Raw genomic sequence first — 23,297 nt, forward strand, 5'->3', positions numbered from 1 at the left:
CAAACTGAGTGGGGAAGGGTGAGTGTGGAAGACATGAGCTTTAAAAATGTATGAATGTTGCTAAGATTGGCAGCTTACAGATAACCAATAACAAGAAGTGAGGTGTATAAGTAATCCCAAGAATGTTATTAAGGCAGAATTCTTTGAAAAGTCCAATTAGGAGCTAGCAAGGCCGTATCTACCCCCTAAATTAAAAGGCATGCACTTCCTCTCACCCTCTCCCTCCCCTAGCACACAACAGCTTCCTGATGTTCCTGTGGTTGGGAAGCTCAACTTCTGCCCCACGTGGCTTATGCATATGTGGGGTTCTCCACCTGGACTAATACTAACACCCAACTGTAACATGGAAAGGGAGCTCTGGACACCTGCTCCTGGAACTCCAGTTGCACCTTTTCCAGGATGGCTTTTCTCAATAAACTTTAGTTCCGTTAACTGGTTTTGTCTGCAACTTTACTCTTCGATGTGATGAGACAACAAACTGGGGCTCAACAACCACATTTTGGTTTCACTCTAATCAACTTCCTCATCTCACATGTCCCATTAATCATTCTATTGCATCTGCTTAGCCAAACCACAATATTCTGGTTCAATCTAGTTGTTCATCTTTTTCTAATTCTTACACCAGGCTGCCAAAAAAAATAATTCCACAACACAGAGTTGGGGTGGCACTACAAAGTTAGAATTTCTACTCTCAAAACTGCCTTCAGTGCAATCCTCTTATCTTTCACCATCAGCTCTATTGTTCTCCTTAGCAACAATTTCAAATTGTGTCCACACTCCTCAAATTTCTGATTATACCACTTCATACTCCTCACCCTACCAGGGGCAGAAATAGAATACTGGGGAACAGCTATAAGAAGAAGAAATACTAATCATGCGCTGTTAACCACGATTGTTTTGTTCTCATTAAAGAAGGCACATTCTAATCTGGCTGGGAGTTGCATGTGGGACCTGGGAGCTCACCTGGAAATTTGGCCCATCCTCCATATCCAGGAGCTGCCTATTATCATGGAAAGGTTAACAACCTTGTTGCAGAAAACAGAGGCACCAGCCCTTTGCAAACCCCTAGCCCTTTGCAAACCATGAGCTATTTGCATACTTGTAGGCCTTTGCCAACCCAGCCTGAATTACTTGTAAACTGCCCATTTTGTATACCTATTCTTACCCCTTTTGCCTACTTCCCCATGTAATCTTCATCCTTCTACCCTATATAAGCAGTTGGCTTATGTTGGGGGCAAAGCAGATTTTTGTGGATGACCTGCTGCTCTCCCATACTGCCTGGATTATGGGAATAAATGCTTGTATATGATTCAACCCTGTCTCTGCTAAATTGGCTCAAGAAGTGACAGGCAGCTCAGACCCATTGTCTGGTTACAGCCCCACTCATATACCCACCCCTCAGCAAATTACCTCAGCTCTATTTTATTTTATTTTTTAAGCTGCTAAATGGTCAGACACTTCCTTAATTTCCTGCCACGGCTTCCACATACAACTTTGCTTGTAATTGCTTACATTCTGTCATATAGTATTTTCCAATCCCTGGCACATTTCCCCTCAGCCCAGCATGCACCCGGATTGGAGAGGGTGCACGCTGGGCTGAGGGGAAACACACACACCCCCATACACAAATTTTGTGCACCAGGCCTCTAGTCTTATAATACAATGCCTGATACTGTTCTAAGTGCTTTACAAGAATCAATTCGTTTAACATGGGACATACATATATAAGATATAAACTTTACAAATTACCAATGAGTAGCATAAACAACATTCAAGGAGGAAAAAATGATTATACACAGGGTAGTCACAAAGGGCAAAACAGAAGTAAACCTTAAAGTCTGATAAAAAGAAAGAAGAAAGCACTTCAAGTGGGGCCTACAAAGTGAATAAATACTATCAAACATGGTGTTTGATAGTAAACATACTAGTCTGAATCAAGTAGAGAATTTAAGAAAGATGTCCTCAAACATTTGGACACATAATCCTTTTACATTATTCAAATTATTAAGGACCCAAAAGTTTTTGGTTATATGGATTATATCTATGTATATAAGTTTGTTTGTTTTTAATTCTCACCTGGGGATATTTTTTTTTTCATTGATTTTTAGAGAGTGGAGGAGAGGGTGGGAGATAGATAGTGAGAGAGAAACATCGATGTGAGACACCACCCAAATAGGATCATTATATAAACATCAATAACATTTTATGAAAAATAACCATATTTTTCAAAATAAAAAAAGAGTTTGTGAGAACAGTGGCACTATTTTATGATCTTGCAAATCTCTTTAATATCTGGCTTAATAGAAGAACCTGAATTCTAACTGCTTCTACGTATACTTTGTAGCAATATGTTGTTTGGTTGAAGTATAAGGAAATCTGGCCTCACAAATATGAAGTTGGAAAAAGGAGTATTTTACTAGGTGTACCAGTTAATAATGCGGATTTTGTAGTCAAAGAAACACAATAATTTCAAGAGAGATATTAAAAGTGCTTTATTCAAAGTAACGTCCATCACTAGCTACACATTTCCCCATCTTTCAGGTAATTTGTGGATAGCATTCCAATAGAAATTTTATTGTTTTGAGGTAAACTACTGGAAGACCCAATTTTCCATTTCTTCGTACTTTTTGAAGTGCTGCTCAGAAAATGCGTGTGCCATTGATCAGAACAAGTGATAATCTGAAGGAGCAAGGTCTGATGAATACAGCAGGTGGGTTAATACTTCCCAGGCAAAATCTTTTAACATGTCTTTAATTGGTTTTGAAGTGTGTAATGTTGTGTCATCATGAAGCAAAACTACTTTGCCGTGTCTTCTGGCACATTCCAGTAATTTCACGATCAAAGCATGGTTCAAATTGATTATTTGTTGTCCGTAGTGATTGGTATTAATGGTTTCACCTAGTTTTAGAAACTCATAATACACCACACCTTCCTGATCCCACCAAATGCAGAACATTGTCTTCTTTCCAAAGTGATTTTGTGCATTTGGGATTCTCAAAATAAATCCACTTTTCATCGCCAGTCACAATTCCATGCAAAAAAAGACTTTCTTTCATGACATTGAACCAACATCTTACTGATGACTTTTCGGGTTTCCTTTGATTTTCATTCAGTTGATTTGGCACCCATTTTCCTTCCTTTAAAATCTTTCCCATTGCTTGTAAATGATGGGAAATTGTTTGCTGAACAAGGTTTAATCTTTCTGCAAGTTGTTTTTGAGTTTGACATGCATCTTCATCCAATAATGCTTGTAATTGTTGGTCTTCAAACGTTTTCAGTTGACCTGGACACCTTTGTCTTTCACATCGAAATCATCACTTTTAAAGTGTTTAAACCAGTGTTCACAACTATCTTGAGATGGAGCATGTTCATCATAAGCTTCCCGAAGTATTCAGCAGCACTTTTCTCCAAAATAATGAATTAAAACTTCCAGCAAATACTCTTTTTTTGGCATGAAATTTGACATTTTTAAGCGTAAAAATATCTATGATTTAACATCTTCAGCAAATTTGACATATGAAGTTTTGAACCTTGCTGTCAATACCACAAAATAGTATACATATCAAATGGCATATGTATCAACATATGTGTAACTCCACCTACTGAAAAAAATCCGCATTATTAACTATTACACCTAGTAACAGATGTTTCAGACACTACCCAAAAACTCAACAAATGGTTAGCAATATGGAATTGAAACCAATATCGATGAACAGAAATAAACTTTTCATATTCTGAGATTTTACAATCTGTTTGTCTATCTTGAATTTTAAATAAATTTCTTATCCATGCAATTATTTCATAACATGATGAAATTGGAAATATTGATTCACTGAATTATGAAAATCCTACAGATGTTGATGAATCTATTAATACAATAAAAAATCATATTATTAATATTAACGATTTCATCCGAAAAGTTTTTTAAGTACTGGGAAGTTATCATGCTTACAGTAGATACAAGCTCAATAAAATTCTAATTTTCATTTGAAAAGTCAAAATTTATCACTGGTAACATTTACTGAGATTCATTTTCAACAATAAGTAAGAAGATTTAATAAAATTAATACTTTTTAGGACTTTATCAATGTGTTTTGTGTCTGAACTAAGAGTCTGGGTGGTGGAAAATGACTACTGCCAGTCTGATGCTATGGCTTTGATGCCTGCAAAGGTGCCAAGTTATATAATTAGTATAAATGTCAACAGAGTGAAAAGATAAATAACATCTTAATAGTAATATGAATATAGTTTTTACCTTGCAGATTCCCTAAAATGGTTTCAGGGACCATCAGGAAATCATAGATCACACTTTGAACTGAATATAAGTAAAAAGGAGAAACAAAGCTTCTTAAAAAACCCAGCCTTTGAGGCTTCAAATGGCTGAGTTAAAGATCCCATTCTAAAAACATGCACTTGATCTGGGGGAGATAATAGATCAACCGAAGGACTTTTATACATGCATATAAGTACAACCAATGGACACAAAACTCTGGGGAGGGAGGGGATGTGTGGGAGGGAGGGAGGGGGGCAAAAAAATCAATAAAATATATTAAAGTAAATAAACAAACAAACAAATAAATAAATAAATAATAAAAAAATTAATAAAATAAAAACATGCACTTGATACCTTTGATGCTCTTTGTATGCTGGATAATTTTAGAATTATATCCTAGAAATTACAAATGTTAAGTTGTAAAAATTCTGGAATCTGTTGTTTTTCTCAAATGAGCATTGTTATGTTTTATTTTTAATGAGGCAATTACTTTAACTGTAAACTGTTTATTGGGCATTAGCTCCCTTCTCAGTTCAGATCTTTTGTCTTTTATTCACCTGCTTTGAGTCTATTATACCCCAATGATTCAAGTTTCGGTCAGAGATGTGGGAAGACAGAATTTGAACAATCTTTCTCTAGCTCTCTTTCCTTTGCAAGATTCTTCCACTTGTCAGTGGCCAAGGTTTCCTCAGCTTCAGTTTTCCAGTTTTCCTGGTCAGAAAGCCCTGAAGTTTTCCCATGGTGCTTTCCACCCCATCCAAAAATAATTTTCTGCATACTCCACTTAGCCCCAGGTGCAATTTTTTTCCTTAGGCTCATAATTCCCCTTCCTCACCTTAACTAGAGTCTGTCTACTCTTTCTGTCCAGGGATTTCAGGCAATATCTTTTTGTATTATATACAGGTTTTATAGCTGTCCTTTCTGCAGGGAATCATATAGAAGGGTCATACTACTCCATTATCAGATACATAGGTCCCCTCAGAAGATTTTTATCTGAAAAGTTGCATAATTAGGTAGATCTTCATTATAAAAATACTAGAGGAACCAGTAAGGTCCCTCGGCCTGGCCTGTGGGGATCGGGATGAAACTGGCTCTCCAACACCCCCCAAGGGGTCCCAGATTGCAAGCGGGTGGTTCTCTGGTGACACTCTGAAACTGGGCTCCCTCCTCTCTGGTTCCAGGTGCATCACCTAAGAACCACAGCTGCCAAGTCACTGCAGTTCGGCAGCTCCTACACTGAGCATCTACCTCCCAGCGGTGAGTGTGCATCATAGCTACCAGCCAGTTAGCCAGTTGGCTGGTTGCTTAGACTTTTATATATATAGATTCCTTTGGCTATTGTGAGGTAAAGTCTTAAGGTAGCTAGAGATGTGGAAGAATACACAATAGACGAGGAAAGAGAGACCATTTAGAAAATAAAGTACCTGGTATATTGTTGTTTATAAGTATTTTAAAAATCTGATGAATTTTGGAATTACTGAAGTAAGTTATCCAAATATCACCATATCATCATCTGATGGCATTATAAACTGCTTAAAAGATTTAAGAGGATTAAACATCTAGAAGTCATTTAATCTACGTACAAGTTAGATATTGTTTATACTAAATCACCTCTAATCCTCTAAATTTCCAGGGATCAAGATTTCATTAATTTTTTTCAATAGACTGTTTACATTGTATACTCATATATTGCCTATAAACCTCTCTGAGAATAAAAAGAAACAGAGATGTGTTTATTCCTTTTCACACTTATTTTGTTCTTGATTTATTATTTCTCAAGATTGTCAAAGCAAAGATGCTGAACATTTCCCTCATATAATCACTTAATACAAAGATATGACATCAAAATGCAACTAAATTATAGAACAACTACCCTCAAGAAACACACTGAAGACTAGCTGAACAGAACTCTTATAACTAAGGATATACACTGAGTGACCAGATTATTATGACCACCCTATCAGTACTTTGTTGGAACACCTTTTTTTAAAATATGTTTTTATTGACTTTTTACAGAGTGGAAGAGAGAGGGATATAAAGTCAGAAACATCAATGAGAGAGAAATATCAATCAGCTGCCTCCTGCATACTCCCCGCTGGGGATGTACCCGCAACCAAGGTACATGCCCTTGACCAGAATCAAACCTGGGACCCTTCAGTCAACAGGCTGATGCTCTATCCACTGAGCCAAACTGGCTAGGGCCGTTGGGCCACCTTTTGCTTTCAATACTGAATTGATTCTTCTTGGCATTGACTCCACAAGATGTTGAAAGGTGATGAAAGGAATCTGACAACATGCCTGATGAACAGCACTGTCCAGTTCTGTGAGATCTGATGGTTGTGGAACCAGCTGCCTGATGGCTCTTTTAACTTCGTCCCACAAATGCTCAATTGGAGTGAGATCTGGTGATTGACCCCACCACACCCAACTCATGTTCCAGCCCAAATTTCTTTCTGAGGCTAATCCACATAAACAACCAGCCTGGGCCCATGCAGCAGACTTTCTTAACATTCTCAAGGGTCCAAAAACCCCCAAACAAGCAGTGGCTGGCCTCTGCATGCCCTGTACCCCTTGATAAGTGGCCCAAATCCAAGTACTTATGGCAGCAGGCATCACTCTCAGGCACTCCAAGCCCAGCCCCAGGATGGACAAAGGCAGCAGCTGACCTTGCACTGCACAGGAGTCCCTCCTTAGAGATCCCAGAACCAATGTACCCAATGCCTGGCTTCATACCACACTACAGCACCACCAAATTAGAATCACAATGACACATCCAAAGGGTGAACTCAGCAGGAACCAAAGTCCTGCTAAACTTAATCTCACTCCTTGGGATCAGCCCCCACATAACAGTTCATTTACTGTAGTCACAGCCAGTCCTCACAACCAGTCAGCCTAAGGGTTGATCGCATCCACTGACATGCCAACAAAAATCAAGGAGAGCACACACAACCTACACAAGGGACACCCCTGAAGCACCCAGTTCAGGTCAACAGGGAGACTGGCCCGCACAGGACACCTACTACATAAATACAGCCACCACATGAAAACTGGTAGCCATATAGGTTCTGCTTAATACAGAAAAACAAAAACAGGGAGGCAGCCAAAATGAGGAGAAAAAAACATGATCCAAATTAAAAAAACAAAACAAAAAAACACACAACTAAATAAAATGGCAGCAAGCAATTTACCATATGCAGTATTGAAAACACTGGTTATAGGATGCTCAATAAACTTAAAGGAAGAATACATCATCTCAAGACAACTTACACAAGACAGAAAACATTAAAAAAAGAACAGTGAAACCATAAAAAACAACCAGTCATAAATAATAAATACAATAGCTGAAATTAAAAAGTACATTAGATGGAATCACCAGCAGGTAAAAAGAAGCAAAGTATGAAATCAGTGATTTGGAAGACAAGGTAGTAGAAAACACCCAATCAAAATAGCAAAAAGAGCCCCCACTGGTTTGGCACAGTGGATAGAGCGTCAGCCTGCAGCCTGAAGGGTTCCAGGTTCGATTCCAGTCAAGGGCACAACCCCAGTGGGGGTGGGGGGGGGTGCAGGAGGCAGCTGATTGATTTTTCTTCTCATCAATGTTTCTAACTCGCTCTCCCTCTCCCTTCCTCTCTGTTAAAAAAATCAATAAAATATATTTTTTAAAAATACCAAAGAAAAAAAATTTTTTTTTAATGAGGATAGTATAAGGGACTTCTGGAACAACATCAAACATAACATTTGCATCACAGGGGTGCCAAAAGAAGAGAGCAAGTTGTTGAAAAACCTATTTGAAAGAATAATTACTAAAAACTCCCCAAACGTCGTGAAGAAGAAAAGAAATAGACCTACAAGTCTGCTAAGCATAGAGTCCCAAACAAGATGAGCCCAAAGAGGCCCACACCAGAACAAATCATAATTAAAGTGCCAAAGATTAAAGACAAAATCTTAAAAGTAGTAAGAGAAAATCAGTTAGTTACCTACAAGGGAGCTTCCTTTAGACTGGCAGCTGAAGGGGAGGGGAAATGGCAGCAGAATAGACAGACGTGTCCTGAGCCTTGTCCCGGAACAGATAGAATGGGCAACTAAATTGAATAATATCCATCCTGAACTGGTAAAGTAGACACAGTCGGCAAACAGTTTGCAGCCCGGAAGGGCAGAGGACACCTGGAGAACAGTAAAATCAGAGACCTGAGCTGGAGAGAACTGCAAGGCCTCCGAGCCCAGGGGGTCAGAGGGAAACAGCGCAGCACTGAGCCGCGTCCCCTGCGACAGCACAGCGTCTGACTGTGGAAAGTCCGCAGGACTGCAGGCGGCAGGGGATTCTGGGTCTGGGCCCACAGTCCCGACAGACTGAGGCCAGGGGGGCACAGAGGATGGCTGCCCAGGCCGCCGTGCGGGGGGAGAGGGGCTCGCAGAGGTGCCGCTCTTTCCCCTATTTGTGGTCTTTGCTTTACTTCCCTGAACCTAGTTGATAGGACCTTTCAGATACAGACACTCACCCGTGGCTGAGGTGCAGGAGGAGGTGCGGACTTGTGGAGTCTGGGGAGAGGCTGGGGAGAGAAGAGGGTCCAGGAGAAGTGGCTGTGAGTCTGGGGCTGAGTCACACCTGATGCATGGGACCTGGGTAGTCATTTTCTCCTAAAGAAATAGCCCCTCACTGCAGTCTCCAGGCAACCAATACAGCCACACCCAGACTACACCCGTAGCACAAGGGATACAAAAGAAAAATAAATCTGAAGAGTCACTGAAAGTCCTCAGGGAGTGGCCTAAAGAGAGGACATTCAGTCCCAGCAACGGGGAAACTGAAAAGCCTCAGACAGGTCAGAACAGTGGGATCTCAAACTAGCCAAAAGAATGACACTTCACTGCAGTCCCGCGCAGCCTACCCCCCATGAGGTCCGGCAGGGCGTGAGCAGTACGACCCCATCCAGAGCGGCAGCCACACGCAGCCCGCACCCGTCCGTCCGTCCGTCCGAGGAGCAGCTGTGTGAGCAGCCCGTGCCCGCCCCCGCCCCAATCCAAGGAGCAGCCCGCTCCGGTCCTAGGAGCATTAGCCTCACCAGCAGCCTTCCCCTGTCTGAGGAGCAGCAGTCGAGTGAGCAGCCGGGCCCCATCCACACGAGCAGGCCGCTCCCATCTCAGGAGCAGCAGCCCCACACAGCCTGCCACCATCCGAGGGACAGCAGCAGTGTGAGCAGTCTGCCCCCAGCCAAGGAGCAGCAGCCACAAGCATCCTGCACCTGTCCGAGGAGCAGCAGCCCTGTGAGCAAGGCTATCATTCAAAATTGAAGGGAAAATAAGGAGCTTCACAGGCCAAAAAAAAAAAAAAAAAAAAGGCTAAAGGACTTTATTACTACCAAGCCATCAATGCAATGGACTGGTGTAAAAGAAGAAATAAAATGGGAAAGAAGGGACACAGATACAAAAAAGGAAAATGGATTCGAACAAGTACCTATCAATAATAACTTTAAACGTAAATAGACTAAATGCTTCAATCAAAAGACAGTAAGTGCTGAATGGATTAAAAAAAAAATGACCCATATACATGCTGTCTATAAGAGACCCATCTCAGATCATGGGACTCACACAGACTGAAAGTGAAGAGATGGAAAAACATCTTCCAGGCAAATGGAAATGAAAAAAAAAAAAAAAAAAACCCAGTTAGCAATACTTATATCTGACAAAATAGACCTCAAAGTGAAAGCTATAACAAGAGATAAGAAAGGCCACTTCATAATCTAAAGGGATCGATACAACAAGAGGATATAATCTGGTAAACATATATGCACCAAATACAGGAGCACCCAAATACATAAAAAAGACTCCTGGAAGATATCAAGGGAGAGATCGACAACAATATAGTCATAGTAAGGGACTTTAATACCACACTGACATCACTGGATAAATCCTCTAGACAAAAAAAATTAGCAAAGAAACAGAAATCCTAAATGACTCACTGGATCAGATGGACTTAATTGACATTTCACCCCAAAGGCACAGAATATACATTTTTCTCAAATACACATGGGACATTTCAAAGATAGACCACATATTGGGTCACAGGCAAAGTCTCCCCATATGCATGAAGATTGATATCAACCATCATCTCAGACCATAATGGCATAATATTAGAAATAAACTACAATAAAAACAGTAAAAAATTCAAACACTTGGAGATGAATAACATGCTATTAAATAATGATTGGGTTACCAAAGAGATCAAAGAAAAAATTAAAAACATCTGGAAACAAATGATAAGGAAAACACAGAAGTTCAAAATCTATGGGACACAGTGAAAGCAGTCCTGAGAGGGAAGTTCATAGCTCTACAGGCCTAACTCAAAAAACAAGAAAAAGTGATAATAAATTATCTAACTCTACAACCATCAATTTAAAATATACTATCAATATAACTTGATATATATTGAGCACTTGATAATTACAAACCCAAAATCTACAAGAGAGATACAAGAAATAAAGAGAAAGGAATACAAACACAACACTACAGAAAGCCACCAACATACAACAAAAGTGAGCAGGAAAATAAGGAAGGATTAGAGAAAAGGTAAAAAATAAATAAATAAAAAATGAGAAAACAACTAATAAAATGGCAAGAACTACATACTATTAATAATTACTTTAAATGTAAAGGGATTAAATGCTCCAATCAACAGACCAATGAATATGGTACATATAATAAAATGGAATCCTATCTAATAAAGATGGAATATGCAAATTGACAGTAATTTCACAACAAAGATGGAAGCACCCACAGCCAATAAGGAAGAAATATGCAAATTGACATGATGAGACAAGAGGTGGAATGGAGCAAAGGTGGAAAGGTGGCTCCAGGCTGGGGAAGGCGGGCCTGCAGCCAGGGGAAGGAAAGCCTATCCTTGCACCAATCTTTTCGTTCATCGGGCCTCTAGTATTAGTCATAAAAAAGAATGTAATCTTACTATTTGTGACAACATGGATGGAGCTAGAGGGCATTATGCCAAGTGAAATTAAGTCAGAGAAAGACAAATACCAGGTGATTTCACTTTTATGTGGAATCTGAAGAACCAAATAAACAAACAAAACAGGAACAGACTCAGAGATACAGAGAACAAACTAAAGGTTTCCAGATGGAAGGGGCTTCGGGGGCTGGGTGAAAAAGAATTAAGAAATACAGAATGGTAGTTACAAAATGCATATAAAGTATAGCATAGGGAATATAATCAGTAATATTGTAATAACTATATATAGTATAATATAGGTATGAGACTAATTGAGGGGATCTCTTTGTAATTTATATAAATGTCTGTACACCTAAAACTAATATAATATTGAATGTCAATTGTAATTGAAAAATAAAAAAATAAATAACAAGTAAAAATTACAAATATGTTCTTCCATTAAATTATTGGGAGTATGGCAAGTAATACCTCACCTAATGTTTCCCTGTGTCCATTTAAATATGATGTTATCAATCTATAGTTTAATGAGTAATTCTTGTGATAAAGAATCAAAAGACTAGGGAAATTTGCTCTGATTCTAGGTCTAGGCATGGAATGTTCAAGTCACTTATTCTCCAAAAATTCTCAAAAATAAAGGAATATTGTTTAGAATCCTAGGACACTGTACAATGTACTAATTAAGTAGCCTTGGGCACAAGCAATTTTTTGTTGTTAATCCTCACCTGAGGATATTTTTCCATTGATTTTTAGAGAGAGTGGGAGGGGAAGAGATAGAGAGCGAGGAGCATCAATGTGGAAAGAAACATGGGCTGGTTGCCTCCTGCATGTGCCTCTATCAGGGCTATGGATTGATCCTGCAACCCAGGTACATGCTTTTAACCAGACTCGAACCCGGGACCCTTCAGTTCATGGGGCCGAATACTTTATCCACTGAGCAAAACTGGTGAGGGCAGCACAAGCAATTTTTAAACAAAAAATATTTACTATTTCCTCTACAATTTTCAAAATCCATGTCTTTTCTGTATCCTTACAATGTTTATCCCAATGCAAGGCATAGAGCAGATATGCATTGATGGAATTAAAATTCTCTAAAAGAAATGAGAATAGTCACTTTGAGATGACACAGTAAATGTTTTTATTTCAGTTTCTACAAGGAGTTGGCACATCAGCCTGTGAAAAGTACTATTTTATTCATTTATTTATTTTCTCAGAATTTGAATTTTCTCTTATTCCTTTTCTTAAAAAGTGAAAGCTCCTCTATCAAGAGTTACTAAATTTAATGGATAGCAATATAACACCTTTTTATCAACTTGCCCTCCTCACCTTCTTTTCTATCCACTGTCTGTATAGTAATATAAGCAAACACTAAGAAATGAGTTACCTCTTAGACATTAAGTTTTGAAAATACCAAAAAACTAAAATTAAGATTACATGTACAGATTAGGCTTCTAATGTAATTAAAGTGTTAATTTTTCATTGCCATTTCTATATGCTGGTATAAATAAAAATATATTTAATATATATACTAGCATGCATCACAGTTTCAAAAAAACAATTCTATATTAAGCTATAAATCTGATGTTTCACAAAGCTTTACCCAACTATGCAGACTTAAAGAACATTATAGAACTTCAAGTATTTTATTATTACTATTATACATAAAAAATGCCATAAAACCTTAAAAGTTTTTTATGTTATAAATAAAATACCTAGAGAATATGATTTGTGCCTTATCTATAATGCTATAAAAACCTGATGATGATTGAACAATAGTACAGGTTTTTATAACTATTTTTAACAATAGGAAAAAAGTCCACTAAATTGAACTAAAAAACTACTTTTAAATCATCTAAATAGGATAATCTAAAAATTTTTATCACTTTGTTAAAATTTAAGAGCTGATGTTTAAATTTTCAAACATGACACCTCTATTATTAAATAAATTACTTCCACACTTTAAAGAATTCAGCTTTGTTTCAAAGTGCTATACTTTAAGAAAAGATTTTCCTAAATAAATCACTATATCAGATAGTCAAGGGAGTTCAAATAAAAGAAAACTCCATTCTAATATTCCACTTGATTCTTGGGCTATATCCACTGACATCACATATTCATTAAATTGTATGTTTGTTCTTGAGATAAAGTTTAATTAATATCTCTCACTAAGAGATATGCCAAATTCACATAAATATCTTTAATTATTTTAGCTAGTTACTTACTGAGAGCCATGCAAGGGATTCCATGATTCGATGTTCACATTGCTCTAAATGTTTTATCATTTCTCTGGTCAAGTTGGCTTCTGCTCTGATAAAACTTTCAATCACTTTGTATAAATCAAAAGCTTTTAAATTAAGTACATTCAGAATCCATGGGAAGGACAAATCTGTGCCAGTATCAAGATTCTGAGATGTACTTCCTAAAAATGAAAGAAAAAAATGTAACTTAGGTATGAAATGTTAAACTACATATTTTTAGGCTGAAAGATTTTATCAAACAAAAAAATTAAGAACACTATAAAAGGCTAAATAAAATTTTTTTATTTAGAACATAATTTTTATTTTGGAGCCCACAGACTCCCAGTATATAGTTTTTGAAATTTTAAGTGTATGTGCATAAATGACGTTCCTAATTTATGTCAAATTTTCAAAGGTTTAAATATACCAAACTTATATCAGGGACAGGTTTAATATCTAATCCAGCAATGCATTAACATACCCATTTTAACTATCTCATCAATACTTGGTTGAGGGAAAGAAGGAATCTTTAAGATTTTGCTAATTGCTTAGAAAATGTTATTTCTTGTAAATGTGCATTTCTTTGTTTTAATGAGGATTCACAGTTTTCCATATTTGTTTACTAATTTAAGTTTCTCTTTTGTTGTGTATTTGTTTCCTTAGATGAATCTTCTTTTGTTTTTAGGAAGGAAGTATTTTTTAATATTTACAATCTTATCTGCAAAATAACACGTTTAAAATATTAAAACACACACACACACACACATCAGTGGCCTCTTTCTGATTATCTGGTGGATTCTAGCTCCAACCTTTGTCACATGATCACAGTATCTAGAGCAGTGCTTCCTATCAGTGGATGCAGCTCCTTAGTACTCTTAGCATTTTACAATCTCATAAGTATTTGAAGAGATTTCAATAGGTACATTTCCTAGATTCAGAATAGCCCCAAAAAGGAGCCCACTGAAATACTATTCCCAAGATAGCTTGAAATAATTCAGAATATAAGCCAATTAAATAAATGGTTTATTGTGACCCATTACATTCTTCAGTATATACTGACTTAAAATATGCATTTTTTCACCTTAACAACATCCATCTTTTCCAAAAACAAACCACACTTTCAATAAGGTTTTTTAATTTTAAATTAAACTAAAATGCTTATTTACTAAAATTTAACTTACTGCTATATGTAGCCACTACAACTTCAAGAGCGCATGCCAACAAAGACATATGAAAGATGTTGTCATTCAGAAGTTTGCTAAAAGAAAAAAATAAAGTGATTTTTAAAAACACTTACTTCTATTTAAAAAAAAAATAAAAAATCTCTTACTAAAGCTAAGAAAATTTACCTAAAATTTTGAATGGACAATCGTTCTTCTTCCTGAAAGACATAAAAAAGTATTATGCTAAGCAAAACAAGTCACTCAGAAAAGATAAGTATCACATGATCTCACTTACAGGTAAAGTCTAATGAACAAAATAAACTGAAAAACAAAATAGATTGAGAAACAGACTGAGGAATCTAAGGGGGGCAGGGACATGGGAAGAGACTAATTACAGAACTTATATGAATACTAGAAGCCCAGTGCACAAATTTGTGCACCAGTTGGGTTCCTCGGGCTGGCCTGCGGGATTGGACCAAAACCGGCTCTCCTGGATTGTGAGAAGGCACAAGTCAGACCAAGGGACCCACCAGTGAATGATCAGGGCTGGGAAGGGACACAGAAGGCTGGCCAGCCGGGGAGGGACTGCAGGAGGGCTCCAGGTTGTATCCAGCCCATCTCACTCAGTCCCAATTGGCCAGACCCAGCATCAAGCTCACCTACCAGTAGGAGCAAGTTCCCCTTGGTGGTCAGTGCAGATTACATTGAGTGGTTGATTGGCATTAGCATATCATTAATATAGTAGAGGCCTGGCGCACGAAATTTGTGCATGGAAGGAGGGTATCCCTCAGCCCAGCCTGCAGATTCTCATTAAGGGCATGTACCTAGGTTACAGGCTCCTCCCTGACTAGGGCACAGGTCAGGGATCATGCAGGAAGCAACCAATCAAAGTGTTCCTTTCACTTTGATGTTTCTGTCTTTCCCTTTCTCTACCACATTCTCTAAAACTTAATGGACATATCCTCAGGTGAGGATAAAAAAATAAATAAAGAAATGTCATATCCTATGAAAGACACATCTTGCAAATGTCTAAAGAAAGTTGTCATTTGTTCTTGGTGAAGGGACTGGAGTCCGTGTTGATGAAAACACCTTGGTGGCTGTGGTGACAGGCAGTGGCTGCAGCAGTGGGGTGATGGGGCTGGTGCTTTCCCCTGAACAGCCTGGTCGCCTCCCACAAAGGGAGGCCAGACTGCGACTTAGGTCTGCTCCCCGTGGAGTGGGCCTAAGCCATCAGTAGGACATCCCCTGAGGGCTCCCAGTATGTGAGAGGGGACAGGTTGGGCTCAGGGTCCCCCACCTCAACCCCAATACACGAATTCCGTGCACTGGACCCCTAGTATAGGATATGCATAACTCATGGACACAGACAATACTATGGTAAAGTCCTGGGGAGAGAGCAGGAGCTGGGTGGAGAGGAATCAATTGGGGGGTGGGGGAGGGGGAATCTGTAATACTTTCAACAATAAAAATAAACTTTTAAAAAATGTTTTGCTGAAACCTTTTTTATGTTGGCATTTAAATTTTTTCTATTATTTTTTTTAACTTACTGATTTAAGCATGGATTCCATTACTCGGTAATACAACCGAACTCCAAGTTTGTATCGCTACAAATAAAGAAAAATAATTATATCCCACTACTTTAGAAAACCATAACAATTATTAATCTTTTTAAAGTTTTCCTTGAAACACATTTCTGAACTTTCTTAGGAATATGACTACCAAGAGATCAGGAAAGCTAGCTTGTCTAAAACTCAACACTTAAATATAAATGATAGCTAACATGCCCAATAAATTATCAAGAGGGAGGTCTTTGTTTTCATTCATACCATTTCATTCAATAGATTATATGTATCAGCAAAAAGTTTTAACCTAACAACTAGTTCCCATTAGCTCAAAGAATAATCAAATTTTAGAAATATATACACATGCAGACACACACATGCTCACTCTAAACCATATTGCTTCATTTTAAATTATGAGCATAAATTTCGTATACAAACAAAAAGAACTTCGCAAGTAGGAGAGTGTAAAGGGGGGATAAATGGTAATGGAAAGAGACTTGACTTGGGTAGTGAACATACAACATACAGATTATATATTATAGAATTATCCCCTGAAACCTATATCATGTTATTAACCAATGTTACCTCCAATAAATTCAATTAAAAATTAAATATAATTGTTTAAAATACTCATGGCATCAAAATATAAACCACCACACTGAAATAAATGTGTATAGTAGAATATAGTTTCCAAATATATCTTTATGTATTCCCTCATTAATGTCACAACAAAGCCCAGCAAATAAAAAATCTGATTTTTTTATTTGGTCGACAGTGACCTGGTTCATAGGTCAACACTAAACCACTGAAGTCCAGCTAGTGTAGTTCAGTGGTTTAGTGTTGACCTATGAACCAGGAGGTCACAGTTCGATTCCTGTTCAGGGCACATGCCCAGGTTGCAGGATCGATCCCCAGTATGGGGTGTGCAGGAGGCAGCCAATCAATGATTCTCTCACATCACTGATGTTTCTCTCTCTCTCTCCTCTACCTTCTTCTCTGAAATCAATACAAATATTTTTTTAAAAAACACACCCAATTTTCAGAAAAGTTAAATGATTGATTATAATGATAGAACCAGATGGTTCTGGTCCAGAGCCCATACTCTTATCCAACATATTAGTTTTAAATTTTCTGAAATAATAATAGCAGTATTAAAAATACTACTGATAAATGGCATGTATAACATAATCCCATTCCATACAAGTATATGCATACAGAACTATTCCTAAATGTAGAAATCAAAGCATGTGCAATAATATTTAATAGTATCAAATATTTAAAAAAAAAATTTCTTCCTTGATTTTTTTTAAACATCTACACTTTTTCTAAAATTTTCTGCATATTTACTTTTTTTTAAATATAGAAGTGAAGGGTATTTACCCATAAAGATTTCCATACTAGCAACATAGATGAGCAGTAGAGATATAGTATGTGTCAGTATTTTATTCTACTGGACAAATAACATAATACTTATACAGTTTGAACAGATGTTGCATTTGAAATATAACAGCAGTAATCAAAATTATAGTTACCTGTGACCCAATTTCTATACATCCCTGTCCCATAGCTTTAGCAAACTTCTCTTTAAATATGTATCCAATATCCTGCACTCTTTTCAGGATACTTCCCATTGGATTCACTGTGCATTTCTTTAAGAAGAAAAACAGAAATATTGAGAATACTTTTTAATCAAAATTAACATATTGTCTATACTATACTTCACTAGCCATTAGGGAAATAAAAATCCAAACTACAATGAGATACCACCTCACACCTATTAGAATGGCTATTATCAATAAGACAAGTAATACCAAGTGTTGGAGAGGTTTACTGCTGGTGGGAATCACTATGGAAAAGTGCATGGAGGTTCCCAAAAGTTAAGAATAGAGTTAGCATATGACCCAGACACCCCTCTTCTTGGTAGCTACCCAAGAAACTTGAAGCCGAAACCGGTTTGGCTCAATGGATAGAGCGTCAGCTTGGGGACTGAAAGGTCCCGGGTTCAATTCCGGTCAAGGGCATGTATCTTGGTTGCAGGCACATCCCCAGTAGGGGGTGTGCAAGAGGCAGCTGATCAATGACTCTCTCTCACTGATGTTTCTAACTCTGTATCTCTCTCCTTTCCTCTCTGTACAAAATCAATAAACGGAGAGGGGAGGGGAGGGGAAGGGAGGGGAGGGGAGGGGAGGGGAGGGGAGGGGAGGGGAGGAAGGAAGGAAGGAAAACATCCTGTCCTTTGCAGGTGTGTTAGGTGTGTTTAAAAAAACAAAAACAAAAAAAAACTTGAATATGTTTATTTGCAAAGATATAATATATGCACTCCTATGTTGATTGCAGCATTATTAACAGTGGCTAAGACATGAAAACAACCAAAGTGTCCTTCAATACATGATTGGATAGAAGTACAAATATACAATGGAATATTACTCAGCCATAATTAAAAATAAAATACTGCCATGTGTGACAACACAGGTGAATCTTGGGAATATCATGCTAAGGGAAATAAGTCAGAAAGAAAAAGTTAGGAATAATGTCATTTCATCCATATGAGGGATATAAAATTGAAAATAACACATGAACAAACAAGATAAACAAGCAAAAACGTATAGTCAAACACAACACTATAGTGGTAATCTGAGGGATGGGAAGTGGGAGGGGTAAACAGTAAAAGGGGTCAAATAGTTGGTGATGGAAGATTTGACTTTGGGTGGTGAACACACAATATAGTATACAGGTGATGTATCACAGAACTGTGCACTTGAACCTATATAATCTTATTGCTATCTAATACCATCTCTAATAAGTTTAATTAAAAAAATAAAATTGTATTACAAATATGTTTAAAAAGGAGAGAAGACCTAAATAGTCATTTTTCCAAAGAGGACATACAGATGGCCAACAGGTATATAAAATGTTGCTAATCATCAGAGAAATACCAATCAAAAACCACAATGAGATATAACATCACAATGGTTAGAATGACTAAGACAAAAAAGATAAGAAATAACTGGTATTAATGAGGATGTAGAGTAAAGAAAACACTTATGTACTGCTATGGAAAATAGTATGGAAATTTCTCACAAAAAAACAAACAAACCTAAAAATATAACTACCATAATATTCAGCAATCCAACTTGGTATTTATCTAAAGAAAATAAAAACACTGACACAAGAGGATGTCTGCACCCTCATGACCATTGTAGCATTATTTACAACTAGAGGCCCAGTGCATGAAATTCTTGCACTGGGGGTGGAGGGGTGTCCTCAGCCCAGCCTGCACCCTCTCCGATCTGGAACGCCAGGGGCTGTCTGACTGCCGGTTTAGGCCCAATCCCTGTGGGATCAGACATCCCTCTCACAATCCGGGACTACTGGCTCCCAACTGCTCGCCTGCCTGCCTGCCTGCCTGCCTGCCTACCTGATTTCCCCTAACCACTTCTGCCTGCCAGCCTGATTGACAACTAACTGCTTCCCTGCCAGCCCGATTGCCCCCAACTGTCCTCTTCTGCAGGCCTGGTTGCCTGCAATTGCCCTCCCCTGCAGGCCTATTTGCCCCCAACTGCCCTCCCCTGAAGGCCTCTTGCCCCCCAATTGCCCTCCCCTGTCAGTCCAGTTGTCCTCAACTCCCTTCCCCTGCCGGCCTTGTTGCCCTTAACTGCTTTCCCCTGCCAGCCCTGTCACCCCTAACTTCTCTCCCCTGCTGGCCTGAATGCCCCCAAATGCCCTCCCTTGCAGGCCTGGTCCTCCTACCTGCCCTACCCTGCAGGCTGGGTTGCCCCCAAATGCCTTCCTATGCAGTCCTGGTTGCCTCCAACTGAATTACCCTGCTGGCCCTGTCACCCCTAACTTCCCTCCCATACCACCCTGGTCACCCCTAACTGCCTTCCTCTGCCAGGGCCTGATCGCCCACAACTGCCCTTCCCTGCCCATCTGATTGCCCCAAGCTGCCCACCCCTGCCAGCATGATCATCCATAATTGCCCTTCCCTGCTGGCCTGATTGCCCAAAACTGCCCTATCCTCTCGCAACCTGCCACCTCCACCGGGACCGGCCTCCTCCACGCTGAGCAGAGCTGCAGGACCCCCAGGACTCACCTTGCAGAGGGGCCATCGTGTCCCACCTCCACTGTCTGCACAGCCATCTTGTGGCGGCCATCTTGTGATGGCGTCACACAAGGGTGTGACACCACCTTGGCTTTTATTATATAGGATTATGGCTTACCAAAAAAATGAAACAATTACCAAAATCAAAAAAGAGCCTCATATGCTCTCATATATTATCTTCAATTATGCGTTACATTAGAATGTATGTTATGCCCAAAAAAGGCAACTGACAAAATTGAAACTAATATTTGAGCTTGGTATCATTTCCTATTTTAAAATTGTGCTTTCAGGAGAGTCCAAAATGGCAGTATAAGCGGAAGCTAAACTAACATATTCCCAGGACTAAAATGGAATTACAAATAAAATACAGAAAAAACCATCCTAAATGATCAAATGAAGACTAGCTGGAGAGAACCATCATATCCAAGGATGGAAAGTGAAGACCACATAGTGACTGGTAGGAAGTGTAGAGGCACGAAAAGGCTAGCCAGGCTCCCTAGAGAACAGCTTAAGTTCCAGAGGGATATCTCAGCAGTGGGGGGGGCTTCCCACTGAGAACTCTGGGGCCTAAACCCCAAGCTAGTCCCCCAGCTCAGAGTAGCAGAACTGAGAAAGGTGCCCACACAACATCTGCTGGTTTGCTATCTTCCAGATGTGGCCAGCTGGAAATACAGGCACCCACGTAAAGGGCAAACACACAACATTTTGTATGCAATTACTCTCCTTGGGCTCTGGCAGAGGGAAGGTAGAGTAGACCGGAGCTGTGTGAGGAGAGTCCAAGGTTGGGGACTCTGGGATTGGAGCTTGGAGGGCATCTACCTGGTTTCCTGTGTTGATTCATTCCCTCGTTCTTTGGAGACCTTTACCATCCAGGCAGCTTTTGCCTTGGAGGGGAGATGGGGGGGTGGAGGGGGGCACCCTATTGGAAAACCCCTTGGCCCAAACTATGGAATTGCTGAGGTGCATTAAGAGACTGTGAAATTTCTGAGGCCCATTATGAGAATAACATTCAGCCTGCAGGAAGAAGAAATTGCCCCACCATATTGGAAACCCTTTTGCACCACTCTGTAGTCCATAGCCTGAGGCTAATCAAGACTAAGTAACAATTAGGCTACAGGCAGAGGCAGGTCTCTGTAGGCTTTGAGTCTTTGCTTGATCCCCTTCTGGGCCCAAAGTTAGGAAAATTTTTGTCCTTTCCAAAGGCATTGAGCCCCAGCAGAGGGAGCCACAAGCTATGAATTGCTAATAGTTCCAAACAGGGTACCCAGGGCCAGTCACAAACAGCATCTGACATTGTCCTGCAATAGAGATTGGGAGTGGTAGCAGATTTACCTAATGACAGCCAAAATCAGAACAGAAAAAAATCAAGCCCAAATGAAAGAACAAGCGAATTCTCCAGAAGAAGAGTTAAATGAAACTGAGATAAGAAACTTATCAGATATAGAGTTTCGAATAATGATGGCAAGGATGCTCAAGAGCATGAGAAAAGATATAGTAACTATGAAAAAAGATAAGTCAGAGTGGTGGGGGCTGATCGGGGGTTGGGCCAGCTGTGGGGAGGGGCTGTGGGCAGTGGGCCAGTAGGCCCTGCCCCTGAATGGGGTGGAGGGTCCCGATCGGAGGCCAGTAGCCTAAGGTAGGGGCCATGGGTAGTTGGCCTACTGGTCCTGCCCATGATCTGAGTGGCGGGACTAATCAGGGTCAAAGCTGGCTGGGAGGAGGGGTCGCAGCTTGATTGATTGGAGTGGTAGGGACCCATGGGGGCAGAGCCAGCAGTGGGGAGGGATTGGCTGGTTGGCCCTGCCCCCTACTGAGATAAGGGGGACAATTAGGGGTAGGGCCAGCTGGGGGTGGGGCTGAGGGCAGATTGGGGTGGGATTGGGGTGGTGAGGGCCCACCGGAGGTGGGGCTGGCTCGGGGGAGGTGCTGTAGAAGGTTGGCTGACTGGCCCCACTCCCTATTTGGGGGGGGGGGGGGATGGTCAGGGGTGGAGCTAGCCAGGGGGAAGGACTGTGTGAGGGTGGGGGGTTGGCCAGGCAGCCCCACCTCCCTATCGGGCTGATTCACTGGTGGCAGTGGGCATCATAGCAAAAGGTCATTTCCGGTCATTCTGGTCATTCCAGTCACTGGTTATATATATATATATATATATATATATATATATATATATATATATATATATATGAGAAACTAATCCCATTTACAACTGCAACCACAACAAAAATTAAGATACTTAGGAATAAATTTAACCAAGGAGGTAAAAGACTTTGTACTCAGAAAACTACAGGACATTGAAAAAAGAGACAGAGGAAGATATAAACAAGTGGAAGAACAAACCAAGTTCATGAATTGGTAGAATCAACATCATTAAAATGTCCATACTACCCAAGCAATCTACAGATTCAATATAACCCTACTAAAATACCAACAGCATATTTCACAGATCTTGAACAGATACTCTAAAAGTTTATATGAAACCAAAAAGGACCGTGTATAGTTGTAGCAATGTTGAGAAAGAAGAATAAAGTTGGAGGGATTACAATACCAGATAACACGTTATACTACAAAGCCACTGTAATCAAATAGCCTGGTACTGGCATAAGAACAGCATATAGATCAATGGGACAGAACAGAGAATTCAGAAGTGGACCTAACCCATTATGCTCAATTAATATTTGACAAAGGAGGCAAAAGCATCCAATAGAGTCAAGACAGTCTCTTAAGTAAATGGTGTTGGGAACATTGGTCAGGTACATGCAAAAAAATGAAACTAGATCACCAACTTACACCAAACACAAGAATAAATTTAAATGGATACAAGACTTAAATGTAAGTTGTGAAACCATAAAAAACCTAGAGTAAACTATAGCAGCAAAATCTCAGACATCTCTCATAGCAATATATTTACAGATACATCTCCTAGGACAAGGGAAACTAAGGAGAAAATAAACAAATGGGGCAACGTCAAAATGAAAAGCTTCTGCACAGCTAGAGTAACCATCAAC

The 23,297-nt window shown here is 39.4% G+C and overlaps 1 protein-coding gene and 1 long non-coding RNA gene across 3 annotated transcripts in view; both read right to left on the minus strand.

The window, feature by feature from the left end:
* The window catches only part of RB1 (RB transcriptional corepressor 1), a 152,568-nt gene that overhangs the window by 62,439 nt on the left and 66,832 nt on the right, over positions 1–23,297 (minus strand). Inside the window, exons 13-18 of one of the 2 annotated variants that reach the window (XM_045588665.1) lie at positions 17,723–17,839; positions 16,176–16,232; positions 14,815–14,846; positions 14,647–14,723; positions 13,451–13,647; positions 4,628–4,669 (exon numbers count right to left, since the gene is read on the minus strand). In XM_045588665.1, coding sequence (XP_045444621.1) covers positions 4,628–4,669; positions 13,451–13,647; positions 14,647–14,723; positions 14,815–14,846; positions 16,176–16,232; positions 17,723–17,839 — 522 coding nt within the window. The remainder of the gene's footprint in view (positions 1–4,627; positions 4,670–13,450; positions 13,648–14,646; positions 14,724–14,814; positions 14,847–16,175; positions 16,233–17,722; positions 17,840–23,297) is intronic. The other variant, XM_036455243.2, reaches the window with a different exon arrangement.
* On the minus strand, positions 2,170–4,412 carry LOC118728590. Its single transcript, XR_004990933.2, has 3 exons — positions 3,643–4,412; positions 3,497–3,498; positions 2,170–2,416 (listed from the first exon to the last, which is right to left on the minus strand). It is a non-coding gene; the product is annotated as an uncharacterized LOC118728590 (long non-coding RNA).

Source organism: Pipistrellus kuhlii, unplaced genomic scaffold, assembly GCF_014108245.1.
Source record: "Pipistrellus kuhlii isolate mPipKuh1 unplaced genomic scaffold, mPipKuh1.p scaffold_m20_p_3, whole genome shotgun sequence".
Taxonomy (NCBI): domain Eukaryota; kingdom Metazoa; phylum Chordata; class Mammalia; order Chiroptera; family Vespertilionidae; genus Pipistrellus; species Pipistrellus kuhlii.